This window comes from Gorilla gorilla, chromosome 22 (genome assembly GCF_029281585.2).
Source record: "Gorilla gorilla gorilla isolate KB3781 chromosome 22, NHGRI_mGorGor1-v2.1_pri, whole genome shotgun sequence".
In the NCBI taxonomy this organism is placed as follows: Eukaryota; Metazoa; Chordata; class Mammalia; order Primates; family Hominidae; genus Gorilla; species Gorilla gorilla.
Genome location: NC_073246.2, coordinates 32,442,327 through 32,459,181, shown reverse-complemented (window position 1 = coordinate 32,459,181; position 16,855 = coordinate 32,442,327). Strand labels below are relative to the sequence as shown.

The following is a 16,855-nucleotide window of genomic DNA, read 5'->3' as shown; positions in this document are numbered from 1 at the left end:
TGGTGTAAACTGAGCATCTATTATAAAAAGAGAAACAAGACATAATCCCTACCATGAAAGAGCTTATAGTTTAGTAAGTTAGTAGACAGGTGAGTCTACATTACAGTTAAGCGCTGTGAGAGGAAAGACCACAGGGGTGTTATGGAAACATAAAATATGGACAAGAGATAGAGGATAAGGTGACTCATTCAGGGTGCAGAGACAAATAAGGGGGGTTTTCTATGACAATGATGAAGTAGCCAGATGAAGTCAAGATGGAAGGTCATTTCAGGTGGAGAAAACTGTGTACATAAAGGCACAAATGTACAAAGCAGGAAGTATAAATCATAATTACGAATTATTGAAGCCTTTGTCCTTGCCTGATATATGTTTGTATTCTCAGCACTTAGCAGAGTCCCTGTAACAGTGTTCTGGCTCCTGAATTTGTTAACTCCCAAATAATGAATTAACACATCAATTACAAATTATAAATATATAGGCTGGGTGCGGTGGCTCATGCCTGTAATCCCAGCATTTTGGGAGGCTGAGGCGGGTTGCTTGCCTGAGCTCAGGAGTCTGAGACCAGCTGGGAAACATGGCAAAACCCTGTCTCTACCAAAAATTCAAAAAATTGGCCAGGCATGGTGGCTTACGCATGTGGTCCCAGCTACTCAGGAGGCTGAGGTGGGAGGATCACTTGAGCCTGGGAGGCAGAGGTTGCAGTGAGCCAAGATTGCACCACTGCACTCCAACCTGGGTGACAGAGTGAGAACCCATCTCAAACAAACAAACAAACAAACAAAATATATATGTGTATTATATGTCAGCTAAAAATACCAATACATGAATGAATGCTTTCTTCCACAGAGTCTGCATTGTTAAGAACCAGGTCCTCCATGGTACTGCAATAATTTATATTAATTAATTTTAATCATGGTAGATTTTCAATCTCATTTAGTCATTTTAGTCACAGCACAACCAATGCTATTATCCAAAACAGTAGCTTTATTTTCCTTACATACCCTGGCTTTTGACCTTTTCATTCAGACTGTATGTTCGCTGCATCATTTCATGTTGAGCTTCCCTGCAGCCATAATTTGTGTTTTGTACTTCACATCCTTTTGACTGTTGTTCTTCAGCTTATTTGCAGAAGATCTGAAAAACCATGCAGTATGTCTCATGGTTTATAGCTGGTCAGCTTGTTGTAATCCCTGTTTACTCATGCCCAGTGTGGTATTCCCTTATTTGAAGGTGATTTTTAGTGTGTCTTTATAGGATAGCTTAGAAAAAAAATCTGGTATCACTCCAATTTCAATCTTTCTAAATGGTGAGTGGAGTAAATTTCAAGGCACATTGTGTTCATGTCTGCTCTAAAGAGGTGTGCTGAGAAAACATCAAATATTTTAACCCTTGATTTTTCCAAGGAAAGGACAAGTGATATGTATGGTAGTAGGCATTTTTTAAGTTAAAAGGAACAGATAAAAAATGAATTTTTATAAAGCGATGCTACCATCACATAGCTGGGTAGGTCTGAGTTTGGACCATCACTGTTCTCCTTACTTTTCATATGACTTTTAGCCAATTACTCGACTTCTTTTTGCCTCAGTTTTTTAATTTGTAAAAGTGAGGATATATTTATCTCTTTGGATTGTGTGATGTTTTAATGATATAAGAAATAAAACTGTACTCAACAAGTGTTAGTTCCCCAATAGTTCTGGACATTAATACAAATTTTTAATAAATTCAAAGCCAGTGGAATAGGGAGATTCATTGTACCTCACATGCCAAGTTTGCTATCATCGCTTCCATGCCAAGGGATAGATGACTTTGGACTTGCTGTATCACTAATGAACCAATGTGGTAGAACTTCACTTTAGTGGGATGCACAAGAAGCTACTATATAGATTTTGTATTACATTTGTAAACATATAGTGCAAACATGCCTCTGTTGTTTCACATGTCCTTCTTCTTAAATCAAAGCAGCCCTTTTCTATTTTGCCAGAATGAGCTGTCTTGTCATTGAGGGCTGTTAAAGGAGATGGCAGGCTGAAAGGGCTCTATGAATAAAATCCAGCAAAGCCTTAGGGTCTCTGGAGGAGAAGTTACTTGCAAGAAAGAACTGCTCTTAGTCAAATGTGTTGACGTAAATAAATTAATTAGATTGAAAAGGAACCTGGGCTCTGAGCAAAATGTTAGTATCTAAAGGTATGTTTCTTTAAGAAATTAACAAATAACAGACTAGAATAAAATTATTAAGCACATATTTAACAATAATTAAATTTATCTTGGTGCAAGATATTTCCTTTTTGTGCCAATTACAAGTCACATTAAAATACTATGAAATGTTTTTATTTTTAAAGAAAATTATCTTATTTTTTCTGAAAGCTTTTAAACTATCTTTTTCTAATTGTTTTTATGTAAATATGTTTGAAACTTACTGAAGTATCTAAGCTGTTTAATCACAGCTATCCAAGCACCTGTATCTTGCTTTTATCCTGGTATTAAGGCCCAAGAGCATGAGGTAATGGGCTTAACTAAACATTCTGTTCTCCAGATAAAAAATGACAGTAACACATTCACAACAATAACGATTATGCTTTTGAGTGACAAAACATGGTCAGCATTACTGGAATCCTAAATATAAATTATGTGTATATCAAGATCTCATAAATGATGTTGGCCATCCAGGTCTTCGATCAATGCTTAAATGTCTGAAAAAATAAGGTCACACAGGTGGAATTCATGCCAAGTAATCAATACTTGTTAAAATACAAGCGCAGAGGAGAATCTTCTGGTTGTACAACTATTTTGGTCCTAATGCTACAAAACTGTTTGCCAAACTTAGCTTTATATGCCTTCCTTCTACCTATAATCAAATAAGTACTCCAAGCTGTAAATCACCTTGTAATCTTGGATGTTATTTACAAACTGTCTCCTTAAAACGGGGTTATCAGGATACATGTGATGCTGTGAAAACTACTAATGAATTCAAAAATTGAAATCTAAGTGACCAAAACTTTAAAGGAGGGAGGTAATCTCATTGAGGGCACATGATTTAACTGTCAACATTTTACTACAGAGATTAGTTAATATTTAGTTACCCAGTATAAAAGATTTCCTTTTGTTTAAAATCATTCTGAGCCATTAATACGTTTCTTGTAAGGACTCATCTATTCATTCATACATCCATGCATTAATTCATTCAGCAAATATGTGTTTATTTATTTTTATTTTTATTTTTTGAGACAGAGTCTCCATCTGGCGCCCAGGCTGGAGTGCTGTGGCGTGATCTCAGCTCACTGCAACTTCTGCCTTATGGGTTCAAGCGATTCGTGTGCCTCAGCCTCCTAAGTAGCTGGGACTACAGGTGTGTACCACCATGGCTGGCTAGTTTTTGTATTTTTGGTAGGTTTTGCCATGTTGGCCAGGCTGGTCTAGAACTTCTGGCCTCAAGCATCCACCTGCCTCAGCCTCCCAAAGTGCTGGGATTGCAGGTGTGAACCACCACACTCAGCCCATTGAGCAAATATTTAAGTGCCTATTATGTGCCAGATGCTTTGGTAGGCAATGGGGTATAGGGATGGATAAGATAGAATCTGTGCCCTGAAGTAGCTAATAGATTTTTATTTGAGAAAAGAATATAAACAAAGTCATAACATAATAATAATATTAAGATGTCAGGGTAACACAATGTCAACATGTTGAACTGTTTAAAGGAAAGAAACAGAGAAGAATTCAGAAACAATGGGTTATTCAAACAAAACATTAGAAGGCCAAGATGCTGTACCCACTACTGAGATGATGTTCAAACTAAGGAAACAAATTTCTGTCTTGGAGTTAATCCTCCACTTCTGATACCACGTGCTACTGTGGTAACTGTGATGGTGGCCTGGGCTATGGGCATGGCTGTGGGTATCGTGATACTGTCACAGTTGCTGCTACTCTTCTTGCGGTGGCAGATACTATGGATTCTACTGAGGAATCAACCCTGAGAGCCACTTAGCCCATTGGACTCACCTTCCTGTGGAGTGCTAGCTCTCTTTCCACTGTTCTTCATCCCATCAATGTTATCAAAAGTTAGCTCATAGCCACATTTTAAATGACTTTAGAATATTAGCTGCAGGATCTGGATTGAGCGAGAGAAATTTCAAATTTTTTATCCATTTTTCTGCAATTATACTATTTTAATAAGTCCATATATTTCCACTTAAATTATTCTTTTGAGAAAATTCATGTTTTTTTAATGTAATATTATATGACCTTATGAAGGTGAATTTGACTTTATTTACATTTGCTTATTGCAATAATTTTGCTTCCATGTTTTTATATTTGTTTTTGCGTGACTGAGGATATTATTGGTACTTCCAAGTCACTTTAGTTTAATTACACAAGTATTTATGGAATGCTTGCTTGCAGTGTAAAGTTATCATCCAGACACCAGAAATGTACAGATGTACAAGGTGGATATGGTTTCTCTTCTCTTGGATATACAGTCTACGTGGGAGGATACTGTTAATCCACTAGGCAATACAAGTTGATATTTGTTATTCTCACAATCATATAACATATCCTGTGATCATTGATTATGAGACGGTGAAGTGGAAGGAGTGATTTCTGACAGATAAGTAGATGAGTAGAAGCATAGAAGTAGAAGTAGGTGAATAGAAGTGAGTAGAAGCTAGATGAAGAAGATGGGTACTGTGTGTGTGTGTGTGTGCGCGCACATGCATGTGCGTGTGTGTACAAGTGTAAAAAGAAAGAGAAAAAGTGACAGGCTTCTCAGGAGGAAGTGACAGGAAGTGAAACAGAAAACATAATGAGTTCTTGTAACTTAAAAGACATTCAATGTGAGTAGACCCTAAAAACTTCATTAAATCCTGGGCACCTATCAGGCTCTTCTTACTTTAAAGTCGAAGGGATACAGTAGAAAGAAAAGGCTGTGGTCTACCAGGCCAGATGCCGATACTAGGTAAGCATGCCAACTGCCTGAATAAAAGCAAGTCCATGAGGAAAACCAATAGCCAGGACTTTCATTGTTGGCAGGAATCAATCAGAACAACTGTTCCTTAATCTTATCAAACGGAACATATACTTTTCTTCCTTTGGGGAGTTTATTAGTCTGAGAAATCTAACTGATAAGACAAAGCCCCCATATCTCAGTGATCTCTTTCATCTTAATGAAAAAAACTATATCTCTGTACCTATGAATTGTGTTTCTCCTTTCCAGCCCAGGACTCCCACCTGAGAATGAGACATGTATCTATCTATCGCTACAAATCCGACATGTCTTAGAGTCATCTTAAGCTGAATATGTCTAAAATTAAACTTCTCATCTTTATTCTAATAAAAATTTGCTGTTTTTACCCTTTTGCCATATCAGTTTATGACATTTCCATATCTTTAGGTATTCAGGCCCCAAACTTTTGATTTTCTTGACTCTTTCTCTTGAAGCCTACTTCCAACTCATCAAAAAGTTACATTGACTGTACTTTCAAAATATACCAAGAATCCAACCACTTCTTGCCACCTCCACCATTACACCATTACAAACATCAAAGAGTCTTTGTTCAAACTACACATAGTAGATGAATTTAAAGTTCCGCCCATATCTCCTTGGATCTCTTTCCTAGTTGTTGTTCACAATGGCTCCTAGATTACCTTCATCTCTCAACAGTCAGCACATGTCTATTTGTAGGCAGTTGCTGAAACCTATTGTTGCCTACCCACAGGGAGAGCTAGACTTGCCTGGCAATTTATGCAGACTCTTCCCCACCCCCTCCTGCCACCCTCCTCCACCATGGGACTTCCTTGACCTCACCTCTTACCAGTGCCCATTCCTCTGACCACCTTTGTCCCCCTGCTAATTCTGAATATGCCAGACATATGCTTCCCATCAGTGTCTTAGTGCTTGCTCTTCCTTCCAGCTGGAGAGCTCTTCTCTCAAATATCAACAGAATTTGCTTTCTCATCTTTCCTGACAGTTGTCTCAAAATTTTCTTCTCTGTGTTCCTGACAGTTGTCTCAAAATTTCATTCTCTGTGAGGTTTCCCTGACCACTCTGTAAAATTTTAACTCCCTTGCTGCACTTTCTAGCCCACTGCTTGCTGTTTTCTTTGTGTACTTTAATATCTGATATTATTGTTCTCACCTGGAATAACGTATGGTCCATAGGAAAGGGACTTTCTTCTCCTGATATTTTTTTTTTCATTAGTGTATCCCCAAAGCTTAAAACGACCCTTTTCAGTACATGCACAATGTATATATGCTGAATGAGTAAACTTGAGAATGACTTAATCGAAAGCTACTGTAGTTTGCTCATTTTATAGTATTTTGTATTAGAGGGCCAACTTTTGATATTAGCGGATATATTTTCAAAATGTCATCAGAATTTCAACATTTAATCCTATGATCTGAGGAAAAGTAATTCCATGAGTATTCCTAATATACTGTATAAATTATATATACAGTATATAGTATATATAATTTATATATTTATATATAATTTATATATAAATTATATATATACAGTAAAGAGAACATGATGTGACAATACAAACTATTTGAAGTCAGATATTATTCTCCCTGTAACTACAAAAATAAATCGCAGGCCGGGCGCTGTAGCTCACGCCTGTAATCCCAGCACTTTCGGAAGCCAAGGCAGTCAGACCATTTGAGATCAGGAGTTTGAGACCAGCCTGTCTAACATGGTGAAATCCCATCTCTACTAAAAAAAAAAAAAATAGCCTAGTGTGGTGGTGCGTGCATGTAATCCAAGCTACTTGGGAGACTGAAGCAGGAGAATCTCCGGAACCCGGGAGGCAGAGGTTGCAGTGAGCTGAGATCATGCCATTGCACTCTGGGTAGGGTGACATAGCGAGACTCCAACTCAAAAAAGTAAATAAAAATAAATAGATACATAAATAGCAGAAAACCGTTTCTTCACAGAATCCTCAACAATGGCAAATGGTATAAGGACAAATAAGTAAAATTCTATTGTGGTTGGAGAAAAATGTTATAGTACAGATATTTAAGTCTGGTACTTTGAATTTATCTTAGGATACATTTTAGAGAACATAAAATACATGTTCTACATAAAAAAGTTGGAGCATCACATTCAAGAATCCTGTAAAATTTTGTTTCTCTCTCTAAGTTCAGACAACTATTTCAGCCCACTAAATGTGAAGTTAGATTTCTAGAGGAGTACCAGAAATTGAGGCATCTGATATTGCCATTAACTGGAAAGCCATGTACTTCAACGGCCAGTTACATTAACTGTAGAATTTTATGAAAGTCTCTGAATCTAACTCTTTTAAGAATATGATAATTACATTTGTAATACTGCAATACTGTGAACTTTGAACCAACCTGTTTTTAAAGAAAACTCAAAATTAACAACTGCGCTAATGATTTTGATGCAGTTTATATTTTGATTTTACGACACCGTTTAAATGTGAACCATCTCATTATTTACTTAAGCATAATTAGACTACCAGGATACCAACATGGGAGTAATTGTCCTGGTTACAGCATAAAATGTTTCTAATTAATTAATAGAGAACAAGGGAAAATTTTCAAATATGTAAAGCAAAAACCGAGGTAGTTCTGATGGTTCGTTTATGAGGTTAAAAAGAGGCAAAGACAGATATAAATAAGCTTCATAAATTCAACAAAGACTTCTAGTTGCAGAGTAAAATATGATATTTAACCTACAAATATTGAAATGGGAGAGTTCCCTGAATCCCCTCACAGGACACGTGACAGGGGTGACTTGCTCAAACCCCAAGGAGGAGCATGCAGAGGTACAGGTGCAGAAGTCTGAGTGACAACTTTTGGGCTCCGGCCCCATAGCAGTGCCAAGGGCTGGGTGTCTGCAACTCCAGAAGCCCAAATGGGCATGGGTTATAAAGCTTTTTCAGATTTGCCATCTGCAGGCGGCTTGTGTGTTAATCAGTTCAATGGACCCTCTGCCTTATCACAAGGGCAGAGGACCAGTGTGACAGCCTTCTGTATCCCAAGTTCTTGCCCCGTATCTTGAAATAATTGCATCACACGTAGGCTTGAAGGATGAGTACAAGGTTTTATCGAATGATGGAGGTGGCTCTCAGTGAGATGGATGGGGAGCCGGAAGGTGGAGGGGTTGGGGAGATAATCTTTCCCGGCAGTTCAGCTGTTGTTAGACGAACTCCTCTTGACATTCAGGCATGTCTTCCTTCCTTCTCTGCCATATCGCCTGGCTGCTCTCTGCTGCTCTCCACCACTCCTCTTGACGTTCAGCTGCTTGTGTGTGTGTCCGCTAAGGTCTCAGGTTTATATGGGCACAGGGTGGGGGTCATAATGGGCCAGAGTGGTCTTGAAAAATGCAACATTTGGGCATGGAAACAAGAGTGCCCGTTCTTACTTACGTCCACGGGCACAGGACCACAGCTCTTGCCAGGGACCCCACTCTTCTCTACCCAGCACTTCCCTGCCCCCATTCCATACCAACATTTTAAAGGAGAAACTAGTAAAAACAAGAGCAGAAGCAGTCTGTGGTTGGCATAGAAGCTCAGGTAATGAGACACATCAGTGAAGCATGTACAAGGCTCTGCAATAACAGATCACCTGTATCTTCATGGTTATGTATCTTGGATAGCCCAGAACATTGTTCAATAGATTCATTCAAGAAATGAGCTGGGTAAGGATATTTTCTGGAATACCACTGATACAGAATTTAGCCCCAGGTATGTGTTGACAAAAATAATTCCATTGCATAATTAATTCTTATCTCATGGGGAACAGAGAGACGTTTCCAGAATCTCCAGAGAAGAAAAAGTAAAATCTCTAGGAGGAGCCTCCTAGGAAAACATTAGTTACGCTGAAAAATGTATCCCTATCCAAAGTCTAGCTCTTTAGCTTGTAGGGTTGGTTAGATGGCTCAGTCAGTACACTGAGAACAACTCCATCTCTCAGGACCTGACTGCCATTAACAAGTTAAAGTGGCTCATCTATAAAACAGAATGCCTATTCATTAATATACAACATGAAATCATTGTTACAGGAACTATAACATTTGCGTTAGCTTGAGTTTTGAATTATCCCTATAGTTAACCTACATGGAAATCCAAATTATAATCAGATCATTTTATTAATTTACAGAGACAAATTACTATCACGGGGAAATGGAAATACTCAAAGCCTATTTTATCAGCATGTCATCTTTATTTTACATGAGAAATGAAATCATAATCAGAGGCCAATTTATTAATTTACCTTGAGAAATCACTGTCAGAGTGGCCAAAGGGCTTAAACTTAATATAATTAACTTACCCTTTTCCTGTAAGGAGTGGTGAATGTCATAGTAATCAGAAAGCTGTGTACCTGGCAAAGAATCAGAACACAGGAAGTTATGTAAACTGAATATTTAATGACATCAGGAGAAGACAACTTATTTAATTATCCCAAGTTTATCAGGAGTATTTGAAGCTTTATTAAGGTCACCTTTGCCCTGAAAAGCACTTGAGTCCCTCAATGTGACTCCAACATGCCAAAAACATCACTAAAGCCTTGATGGCCCCTTATCAGCAAATATTTTGACTCTGTTAAAAGAATTGTTTGTCCTGTATGCCCAGGAAACTAGTCAAGACTTCCCTTACCAATTAGAGCTGTTACTAGAGTTAAGATCCCAGTCCTAAGCTCATCAAACAATAAGAGCAATTTTCTTTCTAATAATGACTTAGATTTTCAAATGGCTAATCTACATAGTTCTTTCGGGAAGTAATGTATCTCAAAGAGTTGACTCTTAAACTGTATATGAGAATGATTATCATCCTTTTATCTATGGGTAAAGAAAAATTGGAAAAATAAGGTTATTAGTTTTTGCTACTTAGTTAAAAAAAATCCTTCAATTTCTCAATCCTAGTAATTTCAATGTCCCACACTAGGCATCAAGATTCCTGGCCTATGAAGCCATCTAACTTAGCTTTTAGGTTTGGATTTCAACATATAAAGCAAAATATGGGCAGGCTGTTAAATATTTTCATCATTTAATTTTATGTGCCTTGAATTTTTGGTGGTCATACAGATCTCAAGATTATATTTAAAATGCTGTATAGATATATATTTTTTCTGATAAATATTCATAATTTGCAATGATTTGACTCACTGAATAACACAAAAGCTTCAGAACTTTGTGACATTGCCTAAGGCATCATTACTTTATTGCTCCGAATGTAATATTTATCTAATTAGTATTAGCTCTAGCCAATAATACATTTTCTCACCCATTCACCAAGTATCAATTGTGGTCATCTGCTTTAAACACACAAAAATAGTTAAAACAAGAAAAAAATTGGCCAAAGATATAAAAAGCAACGCAGACTGAAAACAAGTGCAACAAAAGTCTTACGAAATAAAGTATAAATTAAAAGTATTACATTGTACAAATTTTAATTATACATTGATAAGACTGCTACAAGTAATAAGGTTACAACAGCTATTATTAACTGTGAGTCAAAAAATAGAGATTGACATAATTGAAAAGCAAATATTAGAAATAAGCAAATTTAAGAGGAATACAGTAGATATTAAATAATTTATCACACTTCTATCAATTTAAGAAAACGCTATATAAAAATAATAAACATAGGTCAAATAAAAATGACAAATGATGCTGTAGAAAAACAGAAATGTTCTTAATCATAGGTCTTTTCAACAATTTCTACAATATTTAGAAAAACAGCAAACATAGTCTACAATCCAGAAGAATTTCAATACTTTACCAAACATTGCATTGCCAACCCACGATGCTATAAAACTAGAGATTAGTTTAATAAAAATTATATCAAAATATGTATTTTAATTATGTAATGAGTAGAAGAAAAAAGCCTAAGACAGTAAAATACTTATAAAATAAAGAAAATAAGAACACTGCACATGAAAATCTAGGTTGGATTTCAACATATAAAGCAAAACATGGGCAGGCCTTTAAATATGTTAATCATTTTACAGTAACAATTAAAAGAGCAAAACTGGAGATATGTGCTTGTGGACCTTGCAAGTTAGGATGAGGCCAAATAGGCAACTATAAAGTACATAGAAAGATGAAATAATAAAAATTAAAGCAAACACTAAAGTGTTAATATATAGAATAAGAGCAGAATTGGTAAATTGATCAGTTGATGGGAGGAATTGTGAAAATAGAAATAAATCTTGTGATGCAATGTGTATATGTGTGTGATGAAATTAAATATGAGCAAGAAGATATAACAATGGCCACAGACTTTTCCCCTGAAATTGTAGGACATTATTCAGATTGCATGCTAAGAAACTGAAAATATCTGAAGAAAAGTCATACTTTACTCCAACATATTAAAATGTCTTAAATATTTCACTAAGAAATGAATAAACTTTTAGACAAGCAATTCTGAGTCAACAAAACTATTCTCAATAAACTTTTCTAAGTTAATTTTTTCTAGACTTTCAAAGAACAGATGGAGCAATAAGGAAACAACATTTTAACAAAAGTTAACATTTTTTCTTGTACATAAAAGAATATAACAAAATATAAAAATTTAATTTCCTTCTGTATATTTATAAAATTTCTAAGAAAAATGAAGGATATAAACAAACAGAATAATAAATTGGATTTTTTATTATATTTCATTAAGCTGCTAATTTTAACAATTACACCATGCTGTTTAACTATATTTTAATATTTTGTGTGGGAAATTATCTTCTTTTTATCAGATAAATATTAAGATACTTTTGTAAATTTCCAAAAATCATGCTGTGATATTGACTGGGATCCTATTACATTTCTGAATTAAAATAGGAAGGATTGTATCATTTCTGTATTTTATCTTCCCATACAGTAAAATGAATGTCATAATTCATTCATTCAAATCATCTATATTCTTCCATAAAATTTCTGCACCAATGTCATGCACATTTCTTGTTAAATCTATTGCTCTATTTGACATTATTGAAATTGGAATAAGCTATTATTCAATTATATTTTATGAAGGGCTTTTTTTAGTAGTGCATGAAAGTCTTTAACTTATAATATTTATCTTATAACTATCCATCTAATTGTACTCTTTTGTTACCGTAACGCATAACTAATTTATTTCCTTATGTTCTGCAAGTATGTGACAATACCATCAGTTTTATAATGATATTTACTATCCATTGTTTCATCTCTAGATCTAGTTTCCCTTCCAGACGTATTGACGTACTCTACAGATAAATGATCAATAACAGTGTCAATTGTGGAAATTTTTGCCCTTATTTCAGTATTCATTAGCAAATTATATGCATGATTTTCACAGTGATGGTAAGACCTGTGAGAGTAAGAATATAAACATTTAACAGGACTCTTAAACTGAAGCGATCAGCTTACACAATATAAGAATAAAAATATGACTTAATTTTCCTATAGCAAAATGTTTACAGAGCTATTTAGTAATAAAAAGACATGTCTTTATCCTTTTCAATTATTATCACAATTGGAATTGTGTCAAGAAAATTATCTGCAGATTAGATATTAGATATTTACAAAATCTTTATAGAAATTTAATGTGTTTGGCTTTAATAATTCCATTTTATAAAGACTCTGATTCTTTCTTGGGTAAACAGAGCTTCCCTACTGTACCCTGAATCATCAGCAATGATTAAATAAGGATAGAAACATATTTTATTAACAAAAATAAACATGTTATTGGATATTGTATATGGCAATAAAGAAACAAAATGTGAAACTATGAAGCAGCTCTTGGACCATTTTGTCAGGTATTTTTCTGTAACAACGTGGCATTGTTCATAATTTTTACACATCTTATCATCTCTAGAACTTAAAACAGCATCGACTCTTCTCATTGTTTAATCCATATTTCACACAATCTTTGCAATATCAGATAAATACTTTTTTTTTTCGCTCTTGTCGCCCAGGCTGGAGTGCAGTGGCATGATCTTGGCTCACTGCAGCCTCCACCTCCCAGGTTCAAGCTATTCTCCTGCCTCAGCCTCCCAAGCAGCTGGGATTACAGGTGCGTGCCACCACGCCTGGCTAATTTTTGTACTTTTTTAAAGTAGAGACGGGATTTCGCGATGTTGGCCAGTCTGGTCTCTAACTCCTGACCTCAGGTGATGCACCCGCCTTGGCCTCCCAAAGTGCTGGAATTATAGACGTGAGCCACCGCACCCAGCAAGATAAATACTTTTCAGTGTCTTTTTTTGAACCTTTAATATTACTAGCAACTATTTAGGAAATTGGTCAAGAGAATACAAGGAGCAATTAATTAACGTAAGGAGAGGTATATTTTAGATATTAGTATACTAAACAAACACCTCGATAGACAATTTTACTACATACCTCTTGAATATACATGTTATACTAAATATAACACATATGGAAGGTGTCATATGTGTTCATATGGGCTGCCTGGTCCATATGAATCTCTCAGTAAGTATTATCTGTTATCTTTGTTTACTTTTAAAATAAAAGTACAAATTGTGTAGACAAAAAAATCTATCATCTTATTTGGCTTTTTGCCAATTAATGTATCATTTACATGTGTACTCTCCAGGAAGAATCATCCATAAAAATGTGTTTTTTTCTCGATTGCCAGTGAAAATACTCTGTGCTAGATTTTAGATGGTTTTAGATGGTTATTTCACTCATTTTGCAATTATTGGGGGTACAATAATGAGGAAAGCAAAGCCTACGTATGATGACCTCATTAAAGTGTCTGATGTCCACAGTCTATTGAGTTAAAAGACATGATGAGGGAATTGGGTCTTTTCCCTTACCTCATGGAGTTTCCATTTGATGGTTTGATTGTTCCACAGTAGTTTCACAACCACAGAATAATAATGTTGACTTTTATGTGAATATATTTTGTAAAATATATGCTCATTAAAGAAAAAATAAAGAAATGTTTCAAGAATAAGAGAAGTTCCTAATATTGATATTTGGTAAAATCTTAAAATGTGAATGCACTAGTATCTCATAAAGATAAAAGACTGTAAAGCGTTTCTTCTCTACAGAAACCAGCGTGAGTCATAGGGTGACTGGGGTCAGTCTAGTCCTATCAGTGCCAAGTGGGAGGTCGTGTGAGCTGAGAATGAGAAGAGGCAGATGACTTGATGCTTCGTGGACAGGCAAAGTTCACATACGTGTTAGCTTCACTTTTAGGAATCAAATAAAGCAGAGGACCCTAGAAAATAATTCTTAGATTGGAAGTTCTGGGATATTCTATTCCTGATAATAATATTTTCCCTACCAAGCAAATATATCTGGCTTTTTCTGGATTGTGACAAGTGCTAAAGATAATAGTCGTTTTAAAAAATTACCTAAAATTATATTGAACGTACATTTTCTTAACTGAAGCAAATTCAAATACAGCAATTCTTTACCATTAATAATTCCCTTCAACTTGTAGGTTGCAAAGTTCCCTCAGGATGGAAATATGTAAGTACCTAGTTATGTAGCACTTTTAATAAACTGGTAAAGGTAATAAGTTTAATCAGTATAAACGAAGTTCAAAAATAACCTGTATTCTTTGAGATTCCTGGATAAAGAAAATATGGCACATATATACCATGGAATACTCTGCAGCCATAAAAAAGGATGAGTTCATGTCCTTTACAGGGACATGGATGAAGCTGGAAACCACCATTCTCAGCAAACTAACACAAGAACAGAAAAGCAAACACCGCATGTTCTCACTCATAAGTGGGAGTTAATCAATGAGAACACATGGACACAGGGAGGGGAACATCACACACCAGGGCCTGTCAGGGGGTGGGGGACTAGGGGAGGGATAGCATTAGGAGAAATACCTAACATAGACGATGGGTCGATGGGTGCAGCAAACCACCATGGTACATGTATACCTATGTAACAAACCTGCGCGTTCTGCACATTTACCTCAGTACTTAAAGTGTATATATACATATATATATATATATATATATATATATATATATATAGCAGAAGTAGCTGAGCATATATGCTTACTGGTTTCATGTCATTTGCTTTTATTTATATTGATGATATGAAACAAAAATATAAGGCAGCTGGGCATTGTGGGAGAAGATATACCCTGACCTGCAATCTTTGATTTCAAATGCATCTGCTGAACTAAGGCCAATAATCAAAGTACTTAGGTTTTAGTCCTAATCTGCCACTAAGTTTCACTGTTGCGTAACTCTGCTTGTCTCTCTGAATCCATTTTTCTCATCGGTAACAAGAACACTGAAATAAATGATGACTCAAGTCTCTTTAATTCTATAATTATATGATCCTATGATAGTACGAAATTTAGAATCTAGACTAAGATTAAATTTGGGGAGAGGAAACTATTCATAAGGGATTGGCAGGGACTTTATGCACACTTTAATGGTATCTACTAAGCAGGCTGGCTCTACATGAAGCATAATATTAGAGAAATTCCTTTGACATTAATTTGTGACTCTTTTAAAAATTAAATATCATTCCACTATAAAATGTGGTTCCCAGATGACTTTAAAAGCACATTGTATAAAGACACACATCATAGTTGATTGCCATTTCAGAGAACAATAATGTTTCAATTTTTGTGAATTCTTAGCAGAATAAAGATAACACCCTTGGCTTAGAAAAGGCTCAGCAGCCTTGGACTGTCAAAGGAAAGGGTGCAATCAAGGGATAAATGTAATTGCATGAGATGCAATTTGAAGAATACTTGAAGCTATAGAGATTTGTTTATGGCATTTGAAACTCAGAAACTCGTACATGTACAGTGAATATAAACACAACTACATTTTATTAGAGGAAAAACACTTATCTAGAAATCAAAATAAAGCAGAAAATAAAACACGTTGTATAATTTCTAAATCACTAGCTTCATAAACAAGGAAAAGAGTGGGATGGGTGTTACAAAACAAGATAGTTGGCATAGTTTTCAGGTAACATGTTCTAAGGGATGACATTTAAAGGTGTGGCTTTCCACATGCATCAGAGTATATATAAATGTTCCTGTCCAGTCACAGTTACCAAACTGACCTACAACAGCTAACCACACACACCACTTCTGACAACATGAGCTACTCCGGCAGCTACTATGGAGACCTAGGCTACGGCTGTGGAGGATTCGGTGGCCTGGGCTATGGCTATAGCTGTGGATGTGGCAGCTTCCACAGACTGGGCTATGGCTGTGGCTATGGAGGCTACAGATACAGCTGCTGCCACCCATCATGCTATGGGGGATACTGGTCTTCTGGATTCTATTGAATAAATACTTGAAATATAGTCTTCTGTGAGATTCCCAATTCTTCCAAGAAACCTTATTCCATAACCATATGGAATTCCATATTCCATAACAAAACAGCTGCTTGGATCACCTGCCTTTTGACAATAGTGTGAAGAAAACTTGATCAACTAGATATTGGCATTTGATTAGTGATGTTCTCCAGATATTCACTTCTTTATTGGCTGGAGAGCCATTATACTCTAAGAAAGATTGTCTTTCAATATCTGATATCTAACCATGAACTTTTTCTCATGTGGTAAATGTGTTTTGAGCCTCAAATTTTTATCACAATAAATGTGCTGTGATGCATTAATATAATCAACCATGATGATATTTTCTTCTTATAGATAAAAAAATTACCAATGTTATATGTCACGATTATTTCTTCCCCCTCCTCCTCGTCATTCTTCCTGTCCCTTATACCTTCTTCCTCCCTTTCCATCCCTTTCCTCTCCTTTATCTTCTTTTCTTTATCCCCTTCTCCTTTGTCTTCTTCCTCCTCCTCATCTTTAACATTATCAATATCTATATTTTCTTGTCCAGGCAAACAGGAATTCTACACCGAAAGGTTAAAGATGCTTCTGTGATGATAAACTTCTGCTTAATAT

The 16,855-nt window shown here is 35.7% G+C and overlaps 1 protein-coding gene across 1 annotated transcript; it reads left to right on the top strand.

Moving 5' to 3' along the window:
- Nucleotides 1–16,002: 16,002 nt before the first annotated feature.
- KRTAP19-7 (keratin associated protein 19-7) lies at nucleotides 16,003–16,451 on the top strand. The gene has a single exon (XM_031005281.2). The coding sequence runs from the start codon at nucleotides 16,037–16,039 to the stop codon at nucleotides 16,226–16,228; it is 192 nt and encodes a 63-aa protein (XP_030861141.1). The 5' UTR covers nucleotides 16,003–16,036; the 3' UTR covers nucleotides 16,229–16,451.
- The last annotated feature ends 404 nt before the right edge of the window (nucleotides 16,452–16,855 follow it).